This window comes from Pristiophorus japonicus, chromosome 4 (genome assembly GCF_044704955.1).
Source record: "Pristiophorus japonicus isolate sPriJap1 chromosome 4, sPriJap1.hap1, whole genome shotgun sequence".
Classification (NCBI taxonomy): domain Eukaryota; kingdom Metazoa; phylum Chordata; class Chondrichthyes; family Pristiophoridae; genus Pristiophorus; species Pristiophorus japonicus.
Window position 1 is genome coordinate 59489786 of NC_091980.1, and position 14204 is coordinate 59503989.

General features: G+C 45.9%; 1 protein-coding gene across 2 annotated transcripts in view; it reads left to right on the forward strand.

Moving 5' to 3' along the window:
- The first annotated feature begins 777 nt into the window (after positions 1 to 777).
- The window catches only part of slc25a48 (solute carrier family 25 member 48), a 63623-nt gene continuing 50196 nt past the window's right edge, over positions 778 to 14204 (forward strand). Inside the window, exons 1-4 of one of the 2 annotated variants that reach the window (XM_070878235.1) lie at positions 778 to 911; positions 3449 to 3733; positions 13368 to 13760; positions 14107 to 14150. In XM_070878235.1, the coding sequence (XP_070734336.1) occupies positions 13715 to 13760; positions 14107 to 14150 (90 nt within the window). In that variant the 5' untranslated portion in view covers positions 778 to 911; positions 3449 to 3733; positions 13368 to 13714. The remainder of the gene's footprint in view (positions 912 to 3448; positions 3734 to 13367; positions 13761 to 14106; positions 14151 to 14204) is intronic. The other variant, XM_070878234.1, reaches the window with a different exon arrangement.

Here is a 14204-nt window from a genome sequence, read left to right on the forward strand (position 1 = left end):
TTTATTCTCTCCCTTTTAATGCCCTCGCTTGCAGAGAATGTAAGTAACCCCTTCTAGGTCTGTAAATCCTGATGAATGGTTATCTACAAATTCGGCACAAATATTTACTGCGAGGCCTCACTATTAGTGTCTACAATCTAGGGCTCTTCAAAACACAGGAATACAGGCAGAGGGATTTGCTATGTCCCCAGTCAAAATCTGCACTTTCTACATATAACAGAAAAAGTGTTAACAGAACATCCATCAGCATCAAGCAGCAAAGTAATAAAAATCCTCAGCTCCAGCAAACAATGTGATGTCCACCTTGGGAATCCTGCTTCACTGCTCGCACTACCACTTATATAGCAGCAGCTGTGGCTCGGTGGGTAGCACCCTCAACTCTGAATCAGAAGGTTGTGGGTTCAAATCCCGCTCCAGGGACTTGAGCACATAAATCTAGGCTGACATTCTAGTGCAGTGCTGAGGGAGTACTGCATTGTTGGAGGTGCCGTCTTTCAGATGAGACATTAAACCGAGGCCCTGCCAGGGTAGACATAAAAGATCCAATGACACTATTTCGAAGAAAAGCAGGGGATTTATCCCTGGTGGCCTGGCCAATATTTATCCCTCAATCAACATTATCACACTGCTGTTTGTGGGAGTTGCTGTGTGCAAATTGGTTGCCGCGTTTCCCACATACAACAGTGACTACACTCCAAAAATACTTTGAGACGTTTGGTGGTCGTGAATTGCGCTATGTAAATGCACGTCTTTTTTTTCCCTTTAACTTAGGTCTGATTTGGGGTGGACGTTGGAGGAGATTGAGTTGGCTACATCCACCTTATCGCATTTAAATGTGATGGAGCCGGAGGGCCAGGAAACCTGCTGCAACAACTCTAAGCACAAAGGAAAGCTCCCGGCCTGATGTTTAGGTTTGTTAAGCTGCTAGTTCTACAGGCTGGTAGAATGTTTATGAATATGGGGATATATCTTTGTCTTTCTCACCTAGGTGTTAAGCATTGCCTGGGCAGAGTGCAGACAGGAAAATCTGGCATGGAGGTTTGTCCCTAACATAACTCATTGGATTTTCCTTCTATTAATTTCAATGGAAGAAAAATCCAGTGGGTTCTGCTACTGGCATCCAAACTTCTGCACCAGATTTCCTCATTGTGCTCTGCCACATACTTCTAATCTCCTAGCTGGTAAGGTGAAAATCTATCCCATAGGGGTGGGGGCGCAGGGAGAGGTTGGGGGAAGAAAATTATGCCAAGTAAAACTGAAAACAGGCTATTTAAGAGAAGATAAATACATTGCATTGAATAAAAAATATGTGCCCTGGCCCCACCCCACTAAAATCTTCCCATGTAACACAATGCCCGAGTATTAGTGGAGAGTGAGATCCTCAAGTGGATTTTCTGCCAGCAACAGAAAACAGCAGGCAGCAGCATGGAGCAGCTTTTATGGTTGGCTGCCAATTTGGGATTAGTCAGTGGTGCTTCGAGCTTATTACTTAGGCTTGTTCTCTGGCAGCAGATCGAAGAGCCCTGACAGTAACAGAGGGCCAACGTTAGAGCTACTGGCCAGCTGGAGATTACAACAAGTAGAATAACAGAGTTATTTTTTCAAATATATTTAAAAACCATCAGCCAGCATATTGAGCATCAGTAGCATCATTTTAATATTCTAATTAAGTGTTGAAATACTCTACAATAATACTTACTGCCTGAGCCAAAAAATATCTTTGTGTCTGAAAAGACAAATCACAGCCTGTTCATCAATGACACGGGAGACAAAAAGAAAGATCTGCTGTACAATAAAGGAAAATTGAAGCCTTTGCGGAACACTCTAATTAAAAAATAAAATCTATTGTATCTGAAATTTAAAAAAAACAAAAGTTTTCTAAAAAAAAATGATAAAATTAGATTGTATCACTGCAAGAAAAATATCCTCATATTTATCATCAATATTTCTAAATACCACTTTCAGCTTTTGGAAGCATGATGAGCCTTCATTGGACTATTTTGGGGTGAGGGAGTACTGTGTGAAATGTGAAAAGATCAATCAATTTTCAGTATTCAAAGCTTTTGAAATAAGGTTACAAGCACACAACTTCAAAGCTTCTAATACACCTTGACTCAGGAGTGACAAGTGTTTCTGGCCCTGTGTTTAGCTTTGTTGTCCAGAGCCAAAATATAAGCAATAGGGGCAGCAGCTATTCTTCTCTGTGCCTGGTGCTAAATTATTTTTCTCTGGCAGTGTGTGCCAAGATCAAACAAGCAACTCCTTTGGCACTGGATAGACTCACTCACAAACAGGAGGGCAGTGAAGTGGCAGCAAGCAGTTTATAGAGAGGCAGAGAAGCACAGAATAAAATAAATAATATCCAACTTTTTAAACCTTAGATCAAACCAGAAATCTCACAGTCCCGCTCATTGGCCCAGCACCATTTAAACCCACTTTTCAAATATCTAAGTGCACATTTTTAACTAATATAAGAAATGTAAATTTATAAAAGGATGCCCACCTATGCCTGGGCCTATATTTCACCAATCCAAAGGATTCAACCAGTCAAAATGAAGGAATTGTTGGTGCTGGAATGTTCATCCACCAAATGTCTTTAGCCTGCCATTATGTCCAAAGGAATGACAGCCCCCATGCAGCCATCTTTTTTTAATGAAAATTGCAGAAACAAATTATAATACTAAGGTAATAACATTTTTAAATATCAGCTGTGACTTTATTGTTGCAATACTAACTCAAACAATGGGGGCCAATTTCGGTTGCAGTCTAATGGTCAATAAAATTTGTCCTAGGCTCTCTCCACTACTTAAAGGGGAGGTGCTTTGTTGCAGAAGTACCTCATTGTCAGTTGAAAGGAAGCCATGGCCCAATAGCTGAAAGATAGGGCTAAACGATTTTCTGATGTGGCATGGGAAGCTTTGGTCCTGGTGTCCAACGATGTTGGAACATAGTCTACCCTCAGGGGGCAAGAGGCCTTCAAGGACGATAGCTGTGGCTCAGTGGGTAGCACTCTTGCCTCTGAGGAAGAACATAAGAAATGGGAGCAGGAGTAGGCCATTTGGCCGCTCGAGCCTGCTCCGCCATTTAATAAGCTCATGGCTGATCTGATCATGGACTCAGCTCGGCTTCCCTGCCTGCTCCCCATAACCCTTTATACCCTTATCACTCAAAAATCCTTTGATCTCTGCCTTAAATATATTCAATGACCCAGTCTCCACGGCTCTTCACAGAATTAGAGTTCTGGCAATAATTGGAGGGGCGAGCGGAGAAATGGAGAGCATTACTGATGATGATGGTATGCTCAATTTCAATCCTGGTTCTCACATCCCACTTCCCCCTCATCCCAGAATCACTTCTCACTTACAAGCTGCTGATGGTCTATGCATGGATATCTTACACCCGCAACTCCCCTTACCACAACCTGGCTCTTGTGCCTTTCTCCTTTCAGATAGCCAAGACCTCCAACCTGGCCAGCCTGTCCATGAAGTTATGGAGGAGAGTGATGGAGGAGAAAAAACTCACTGAGAGCAACGGCGAGAGAGGACTTGGTCAGGGATGGAGCGGAGCCAGTAAAATAAAGGGCTGAGGAGAGAGCGAGACGCCCAAACTCACCGAGAGCAGCGGCGATCGCAGACCTGGTTGGCACAGAGTGGAGCCAGAGAAATAAAGAGCCAAGGAGAGAGAAAAAAAATCAAGGAGTAACATCACAGGACAACAGATAAGTGATTGGTTGGTGTGTATTACAGCTCCTTTGTTCTCTAGGTTAGCTAAGTAGATTAAATTCAGAACTGGGAGAGTAGTAACCACTACTTATAACTTTATGGAATTAATAACTTAAACTAAATTAACTAATTAAAACTACAAATTAAAAGTAAAAATAATCATTTGAATAAATACTGTAATTATCATCATCATAGGCAGTCCCTCAGAATTGAGCAAGACTTGCTTCCACTCTTAAAATGAGTTGTTAAGTGGCTGTACAGTCGAATACGAGAGCCACAGACTCTGTCACAGGTGGGACAGATAGTCGTTGAGGGTAAGGGAGGGTGGGACAGGTTTGCCGCACGCTCTTTCAGCTGCCTGCGCTTGATTTCTGCATGCTCTCGGCGATGAGACTCGAGGTGCTCAGCGCCCTCCCGGATGCACTTCCTCCACTTAGGGCAGTCTTTGGCTAGGGTCGTTGGGGATGTTACACTTTATCAGGGAGGTTTTGAAGCTGTCTTTGTAAAGTTTCCTCTGCCTATCTTTAGCTCGTTTGCCGTGAAGGAGTTCCAAGTAGAGTGCTTGCTTTGGGAGTCTCATGTTTGGCATGCGGACAATGTGGCCTGCCCAGCGGAGCTGATCAAGTGTGGTCAGTGCTTCAATGCTGGGGATGTTGGCCTGGACGAGGACGCTAATGTTAGTGCGTCTGTCCTCCCAGGGGATTTGTAGGATCTTGCAGAGACATCGTGGGTGGTATTTCTCCAGCGACTTGAGGCGTTTGCTGTACATGGTCTATGTCTCTGAGCCATACAGGAGGGCAGGTATTACCACAGCCCTGTAGACCATGAGCTTGGTGGTAGATTTGCGGGCCTGGTCTTCGAACGCTCTTTTCCTCAGGTGGCCGAAGGCTGCACTGGCGCACTGGAAGCAATGTTGGATCTCGTCATCAATGTCTGCTCTTGTTGTTAAGAGGCTCCCGAGGTATGGGAAAGCCAGGATTGTGCCGTGGATCTTGATGACTGCAGGGGGCAGTGCTGTGCTGCGAGGACAGGCTGGTGGAGGACCTTTTTCTTACGGATGTTTAGCGTAAGGCCCATGCTTTTGTACGCCTCAGTAAATACATCGACTATTTCTTGGAGTTCAGCCTCTGTATGTGCACAGATGCAGGCGTCTTCCGTGTACTGTAGCTCAATGACAGAGGTTGGGGTGGTCTTGGACATGGTCTAGAGATGTCGAAAGTTGAACAGGTTCCCAATGGTTCTGTAGTTTAGTTCCACTCCAGCGGGGAGCTTGGTGACTGTGTGGTGAAGCATGGCAGCGAGGAAGATTGAGAAGATGGTTGGGGCGATGACGCAACCCTGTTTAACCCCGGTCTGGATGTGGATTGGATCTGTAATGGATCCGTTGCTAAGGATCATGGCCTACATGTCATCGTGGAGCAGGCAGAGGATGTTGACGAACTTTTGCGGGCATCCGAAAGGGAGGAGGGTGCTCCATAGACCCTCTGTGAGTCAGCCATGATCTTATTAAATGGTGGAGCAGGTTCGAGGGGCCAAATGGCTGAATGGCCTACTCATGCTACTATTTCTTATGTTCTTATGTAAGTCCCTTCTCCTGGAGTAGAGTCTCTGTGACCTTTCGGATGCAGGAATGGATGGCGGAGATATTGGCTTTGTCTCCTGCAGCAGAATGGAAGGATCAAATGGCAAAAGAATTGAAGGCTACGGTGACCTCGAGGGCCACTGGAAGAGCCATCATCTCCCTGCTCTGAGGCTGCAGGTCTGATTACAGAAGGTGGCAGAGTTCTGTGACCACCTCTTTGGAGCCTCCTAATATATTGATCCTGGTTTGGGTAGAGATAGAAGTGCTTTCGAAAGACCCTAAGTGGGTAAGGCGAGCTGCTAAGATCCCTCCAGCCTCTCATCCTCCTCTTGTGCAAGAATCTTGTACTCTTCTTCGCTGCCTCCATTCAATCTCCCTGTCATACTTGTGTACGAGGGGAACTGCAAGTAGAGCTCCCATGTCTGAGAGCAAGTGGTGTGAGCAGAATCCTTTAAATGTGAAGCAAGACATTCTCCACTTACAGCAACAATCCCTGTCACCTCAGGAACGTTAAATAACATTAGAAAGCTCCAAACAGGTGCACAAATTTACACAGAGCTAGTAGAACTGAAAAAGCAAGTCAGCTGCAAGTTGTTCATGATTCCTTTAAATAGCACTGGTGGGGATTCCTTCCTACTGCTGAACGCTTGGTCAGCTGGTCGTGATTAGGAGAAGGTGTTAAATGGAGTGGCAACATCTAAAATGGCAGATCGTGCGTCAAATCTGCATTGCACACTCAATGACTTCACAATCTGCCTCATCTAATTATGTGGAGCAAGGCTGGCAAGGCAGTGCTACTGACCTCCCCAAAATGGCGACCACCGCAGCACCCACCAGAAGTGGGTGGAAGCGCGGCAGCCGCCATTTTTTTCGGCAAAATCGATCTTAACAGCCTGCGTTAAACCCCCGAATTACATGGCCATTTTCTCTGATAAAAAAACTAACTTCAGAATATTAATTAAAGTTTTTTTTCTTGAAGAGCTCAGCATTTACCAAAAGCTTGGTCTTGGAGTTGATATTTTTATCCAGAGCAGTGATTCTATTATTTCAAAGTAGATTGTGCAGTCTAAGCATGTGCAGTGTACCAGATTTTCCCAGATTGCATCAATACCAGTCAATCAGCTGTACTGATGGAACATTTTGCTCAAGCTTCAAATAGTTTCTGCTGAGCTGTTCATAATATTTAATTTTAAAAAAGCTAGAAGACAAATTTCAAATCTTTATCCTGGTTTATATGAGTATTTTTGCTCTGTGTGTGTGAGAGAGAGTGGGAGAAAGCATGGGGGAGTAACTATAGCTTTTGTTTTGTGTTCTGTAAACTTCAGAAAGCATATTAAGCTGAGTGAGAAAAGGTATTGTTCCTCAACCTAATATTAGTTAATTTAAAAAAATTAATTTTAAAGCAAAGAGAAATTCTTTAATTATTTCACCGGTATTTTATTGACAGTTAAACATTCTAATTGCAGACACCTGTATGTGAGAGACAATGGTGGAGAAGCAGTATGTTGTTTCACATCCTAATTTGATTTATTTAAACCAAATAAGTTAGATTTGCAAGCAAACACAGCTTTAATGAAATAAATGGAATTGGTGGTGATGGTAGGGAAAGAGATTGAGGGGGGCTTGTCCCCTCATTACCACATCATTACCTCTATCCTTAGCCCCATCCTATTTCTCATCTACATGCTACCCCTTGGCAATATATCATCCAAAAACACAGCATCAGTTTCCACATCTACACTGATGACACCCAACTCTATCTCACCACTTTTCTCAACCCCTCGATTCTCTCTAAATTGTCAGACTGCTTGTCCGACATCTAGTTCTGAATGAGCAGAATTTTTTTTCCAGTTAAATATTGGGAAGACCGAGTCAATTGTTTTCTGTTCCCGCCACAAACTCCATCCCCTAGCCACTGACTCCATCTCTCTCCCTAACATTTGTCTGAGGCTGAACCACACTGTTCGCTGTTGTGTCTGTAAGCACTCTAGTAATGATTCCACGAGGCAAGGTATTATACTTGAACTGTGATGACTTTAGTCCATTTATTACAGCTCCTGAGTGAGGGTACTGCATGGTGAGCTCCCTTTTATACCTGGTTACCTGTCATGTACAGGTGACCCCGAGGTCTCCACCAGTTGCACCCTCTGGTGGTACAAGCATAGTGTATACAGTGTGAAGGTACATCCAGTAGTCTTATGTAACTGTACTTTGAGTGTACAGGGTATATACTTATGTTATACATACACATCAGTCTCCCTTAAGTCTTGTGCCACTGGCCTTTGCATTGTGTGCTCTGGTCCAAGGCTTGAGTGCCCAAAGCCCTTGCACCTTGTCTGTGTTTTGGCTAGGCTCTCTCCCTGTTGACCCCCAAGTCCTTATTGCCACAACATTGGGAAATGGTCAGCAGTGGCTGGTTAGAGGTTGCAGTGGGGGTTGAATGGGTTCTTGGTGTGATCCATGTGTGTCCATGGCTACATACATCCATTTCCCCCCCCCCCCATACATAGACGTGTGTGGCTCAACAACTCCATGTGCATACATGTACAGAAAGAAAGAAAATAAAAAAGAACATCAGAGTAATTACATCACTGTTTAGGTTTTGCAGTAGTGGAACAAGTACATTTTACAGGTAAGGTACATACATGGTATCACAGTCTTGCCCCTGGGGTGTAGGGGCAGGTGGGTGACGACGCTAGCTCCAGAGTAACCGGACTGTGTACAGATTGTCTGATGGCGGCGCTGTGCCCCCTGCCAGCTGGGTGGGCTCAGATCGCTCACCTGGCTGAGTCACAGGGCCTTTGCTGTTGCCTAGTGGTGGGCAGAGCTACAGGAGTGTGTGATCTCCCTGTCCTCCTTTGAGGACTGCAGTGTCTCCCAGTACTAGCCCTGGTGGCCAGAGAGATAGAACCGATCTGGAGCAGGGTACCGGTAGTGGTGCCTTTGCCATCCACTGATCGCTGGCCCTGCAGCTGGTATGCTCCCTCTGTGTGTAGCCATGCTCCCTGGGGCATCACATTGGTCCTGGAGGCGTAGGCTACGTGATTGGGTAGCCCACTGGACCTGGGTGCTTCCGACGGGAGGTTGTCCTTGGTTTTGTCGGCGTACATGTAGAACCCGGCATCGCACATCATCACTTCATTTACTGTCAAAATAGATTGGCTCCGATTGCAATCGCCCAACTCAACACAGTTCGTTACATTTACATACTTGCATTTGTCAATTATATCCTTTACATGTGTATTACCGGCATCACTGTACAAAGAGTGCAACTGTCCCTTTAATTGTGATGGGTTGCCGGTCTCCTTTAAAAGGGCCTTGCAATCTTTACCCCAATCCGATTCGTTGCTCGGCCTCACGTGTTGCTCCCTCAACGCTGCCCCTCTTGGTCTGGCTGCCGCCATCTTTACTTCAGGCACTTCACCTCATGGTGCGGGCGCCATCTTCTTTCTCTTCACGAGGTAAGCTGCGGTGATCCTTTTCTCCCCAGGTTCTGCCACTGAAGCAGGGAAGTTGTCTTCTGCGTTGATTTTCTTCCTCTGGAGTCCTGCCACTGGAGCCCGTAAGGTGAGATTGGGTCGTTTGGGGGATCATCTCGCCTTTGGGTTGAGCAGTCTGTGTTGTCTCCACGCAGTCGAGTTGAGCGGCTGGTTTCTCAGGTGTCGTGCTGGATCCAAATTCGGGGTCACATAGGTTGTCGATCGCCAGAGGCTGGAGGTTTTCCCAGCTCCAACGGATTTGTTTCATCTATCTTCTTCCTAGCAGCGTTGGACCATCACCAGCAATGATCCACAAAGGTAACTTGTGCATCGCGTCACCATAGAACACCTGGACATCCACGCTGGGATGGTGTCATTTGTGTAGATGAGCAGCTTCACTTGGATCGGGCTAATTTTCGGTCATTCGACTGGATTGTCCCAAAGTTTCTCAAAGGCCGTCTGATTCATCAGTGATTGGCTCACCCCTGTGTCCACCTCCTTCGTGAATGGAATACCATTGAATTCAACTTCCATTTTCAACGGAGAACTCTCGGTGGAGCAGGTAAACACTCCGTACACCTCTTCGTGGGGCTGAGCCGCCTCATGGACTCTCTCTTCATCGTCGCTGGAGTCCGGATGATCGGCCAACTCTTCATCGACTTGGTAAGTAAAATTTCTCTTGCACATTCGCTGGAGATGGCCCTTCGTGTTACAGTCTTTGCAAGTATAGTCATTGTAGCGGCACTGGTGGGCCTATGATTTCCTCCACAGCGCCAGCTTGGGGCTGGCCGGTTGTGGGACTCAAGGTTCTGTTCTCTCTACCGAGAGAGACCGCTTGCAGCAGCCTTGCCTCTAAAAGGCGCCAGTCGGTTCACAGTACTTGCCGGGTTAGAGTCCTGGGGGTGAGTCATCCGCTTAGAATCGCAGGCCGAGATCATGAACGCCTGGCTCACTTTAATTGCCTTCTGCAGGGTGACCGTGGTATCCGCAGAGAACAACCTGTGGAGGAGGCCCTCATAACGAAGATGTCCATCAGTGCTTCGGTGAGGTGGTCGCCAAGATCACACGGTACAGCCAATTGTCTGAGGTCTGCAGCATATTTTGAGATTTCTTGGCCTTTGGGCCGCCGGTGGGTGTAGAACTGGTGTCTGGCTGTAAGGATGCTCTATTTAGGTTTGAGTTGTTCCTATATCATTGTTACGAGCTCCACATATGTCTTGGTCATTGTCTTCTCTGGGGCTAGCAAGTCCCTGACGGGGCCATAGATGGTGGGCCCACAACTGCTGAGCAGGATAGCTCTGTGCTTATCAGCCAGCGAGGTCGGGTCGTTTCCTGCCAGGTCGTTCGCAATGAAAAAGTGTTCGAGCCTTTCCACAAAAGCCTCCCAATCTTCCCCATTGGCGAATTGTTGAAAGGTGCCAAGGTTAGCCATTTCTCGCGTGGAAATTTGTAATCTCATCGCCAGTTGTTGTGTCTGTAAGCACTCGAAGTAATGACTCCACGGGGCAAGGTATTGTATTTGAACTGTGGTGACCTTAGTCCATTTATTACAGCTCCTGAGTGAGGGTACAGCATGGTGAGCTCCCTTTTATACCTGGTTACCTCTCGTGTACAGGTGACCCCTAGATTTCCCGCAGTTGCACCCTCTGATGGTACAAGCACAGTGTATACAGTGTGAAGATACATCCAGTAGTCTTATTTAACTTTACATTGAGTGTACAGGGTATATACTTATGTTATACATACACATTCGCCAAACTTGGTGCCATACTTGACCTTGAAATGAGCTTCTGACCACATGTCTGTGGCATAACTATGATCGCCTATTTCCACCTCCGTAACATCGCCCGTCTCCGCCCTTGTCCCAGCTCATCTGCTGCTGAAGCCTTCATCCATGCCTTTGTAACCTCTATTCCAATGCACTCCTGGCTGGCCTCCCACATTCTACCCTACGTAAACTTGAGATCATCCAAAACTCAGCTGCTCATGTCCTAACTTGCGCCGTCCCATTTACCCATCATTCCTGTGCTCGTGACCTACATTGGCTCCCTGTTAAGCAACACCTCGATTTCAAAATTCCCATCCTTGTTTTCAAACATGGCCTCCCCCACCTCTATAATCTCCTCCAGCCCCACAACTCCCCGAGATATCTGCACTCCTCTAATTCTGCCCTTTTGAGCATCCCTCCTTACAATTGTTCAACCATTGATGGCCATGCCTTCAGTTGCCTAGGCCCTAAGCTCTGGAACTCCCTCCATAAACCTCTTCACCTCTCTACCTCTCTTTCCCTCTTTAAAATCTACCTCTTTGACCACCTCTTTTGGTCACCTGTCCTAATTTCTCCTTGCATGGCTCGGTGTCAATTTTCTTTTGTCTTATAATACTCCTGTGAAGCACCTTGGGATATTTTACTATGTTAAAGGCACTTTATAAACACGTTGTTGCTGTTATTGCAATAGAAGGAGAAAATGGGGAATGGGATGGGGGGTTAAAGGTGATGGTAGTGATGTAGAGCATCAGAAAGGAGATAGAACTAATAAGGGTATGGATGGGAGTGGGGTTGTAGGAATGAAAGTGGGAATGTAAAGGGCTAGGTGACATAATGGGAGTGAAAGCTGGAAGAAAGCAGAAGTGATGAGTACAGAGAATGGGACGGGAAGCGCTTAGGACCACATTTTTCCTGCAAAGGCCACAAGATAATGCAGCTTGCAGTAGTTGGTGGCTCCGCTCTCCATCATACCAGTTATGCTACCCACTACCTCCCATCTACAAGGAAAGAAAAAGACAGAAAGAAGCAGGAGAGGATGGACAATCTCCACCAATAGTTTCTCTTTCCATCCCCACATTATTAATTGGGAATCCCCAAAGTTCTATCCTTGCTCCCCCCTTCTTCTTGTTGCCCAATGGTGACATTATTGCCAGATATGGGGTCAGCATTTACACGTGCGTTGATGACACTCACCTCTTTCTCTCCACTGCCTTTCTGACTCTTCCACTGCCTCTGTGCTGTAGGAATGCTTGGCTGACATCCAGTCTGAGATGAGCTGCAATTTCATTTGCCTAAATATTCGAAAGACTGAACCATCATTTTCAGTCACTGTCACAAACTCCTTACCCTCACCACCAACTCCACCCCCCTCTCTGGCCACTATCTTGGGCTGAACCAGATTGTTTGCAAAGTTGTTGCCCTACACAACCCCAAGCTGAGCTTTCAACCCTTTCCATCGCAAAGACTGCTTCGTTCCATCTCCATAACATCTCTCATCTCCAGCCCTACCTCAGCCTATCTGCCGCTGCAACCCTCATCCAAGCAGTTGTCACCTCCAGATTCAGCGGAGCTCTAATATTTTCCTAGCTGGTTTCCCATCCTTCACCTTCCATGAGCTTCTGCTCATCCGAAACTCCGCTGACCAGCTTCTATCTAGAACCAAGTCCCACTCATCCATCAAACATGTTCTCATTCACCTACATCAGCTCCCAGTGCCTCAATGCCTCAAATGTAAAACTCTCATCCTTATGTTTAAATCCTTTCATGGCCTCATCCTCCCTATCGCTGTAAATTCCTCCAGCACAACAGTCCTCCCCATCCACAAACTCCCTGTTCCTCTGACTCATTCATGTGCAGTCCCCCATCCTTTTGCCCAATTGTAGATGACTGGGCCTTAAGCTGCCTGGGCTCCATGATCGTGAATTTCCTCCCTAAACTCCTCCACTTCCTTCTCCTTCATTAACAACCTCCTTAAAAGCAATCTATTTGACCAAGTCAAAAGTAACAACTCTGACCATGTTTTCGGTCAGTACTTTCTTTGGGTCAGTATCCACTTTTGGATTATGTCTCTGTGAACCACGTTGGGACATTTTTCCTATTTTGACGGAGCTATGTCGTTGCACATTATTGAGAACAACACGACAAGAGTCAGAGAGAAGCAAAAGCGAGAGATAGAGAAAGAAACCAATACAAAAACAAAGACGGGTGAAAGAGAACTAGCCATATACAATGCCATAGGGATTTACTAGCGCTCTTTCAATATTATCAATTACATTTAGGAAATATACTAATGTAACAATCTTTTATGATTTTATTACATGTTGAATATGGACACTTTTGATCCTTTAATATCTAACTGGAATTACATCAACCCATTGGATACGTATAAAGTTGAAACTTTGAGCTTAGGAAATGTACTTAATCCTTGCCAAGTTCTCCATAAAAAGCCAATATTGCAGCTTCAGCACTTGCTTCATCCGCGAAATCCTCCACCGATAAAAACAACACTTGCTCTGTGAAAGGCTGGCGGGGGGGGGGGGGTTACATCCACGAATAGAATCGGGCCCCAGTATCATTCATGAGCTCTGAAGTCGACAGTTGCTGACTATCAGGGGTCTGTTTACTATAAACTCTCGCTACCAAAACATCCATTTGCAATTTGAATGTGTTTATTTGTGGAGGTTGGGACAATAAAAGGCTCTTGCAAAACTGAAAGGAACAACCTTGGAAACAGTTCACGTGAACAGCACGCATTTTGCATTTTTAAAATCTCCGAAGCGGCGGTCAGTGACGCTGGGCGGTTCTTATTTTCACAGCAGCTCCTATTGGTGTCCATCCCACTACGCCCCCACCGACCCCTCTCGCCTGCCCACGCTGGACATTCACAGCCGTGGAAACCGGACCGTTTAAGGCCCAAGGGATGGTGAACCCCGCGACAAGAGCACGATCCAGTCGCCAAGCGTTGTGCAGCGATGGTGTTCCAAGTCCGTGGAGGCGGGGCCAGATCTGCGCAGATCGCCTGGTCGCGGCTCTCCCAATGTTCCTTAAAAGTGAGACTGGCTTCAGCCGCGGAGATAGTGCAAAGTGTCGCCAGTCAGCCGCTAGCTTCCGTCCAGCTCCCTGAGCCAGGGTGACGAGGAGAGCTGCAGTCGGGAGGGTTTAAATGGGTAACGTTCAGCTGGACGATTTCATCGCCGGATGGATAGGAGGTACCAGCACACTTTAATCTATTTACTGCAAATCGGAATTAGTTGGAACTTTTATTAACCTTTGTTGAAGCTAATTTACTTTGAAACAGTCTGCGGGCACTTCAGTATCCACGTTCGTCTATCTGGTTTTACCTTTCAGATTCCGAATAAACTTTTTTAAATTAGAATTTAATTCAAATGTTTAAAACGTTTGTATTTATATAGTGTCTTTTACGACCTCATTACGTCCCAAAGTGATTCACAGCTATTGAAGTACCTTTGAAGTCTAATCACCGTTATACTGTAGGGAAAATCTGGAAAGAATGTTTCATTTTTATTGTAACTCAATGTTTTATTTTCGTGGTAGGAGCGGCCAGTGTGATCGTGGGCCATCCCCTCGACACCGTTAAGGTAAATTTCCACCTTCCATTTCAGGCGCGGTGAAAGTTACATTGGAACACTTTC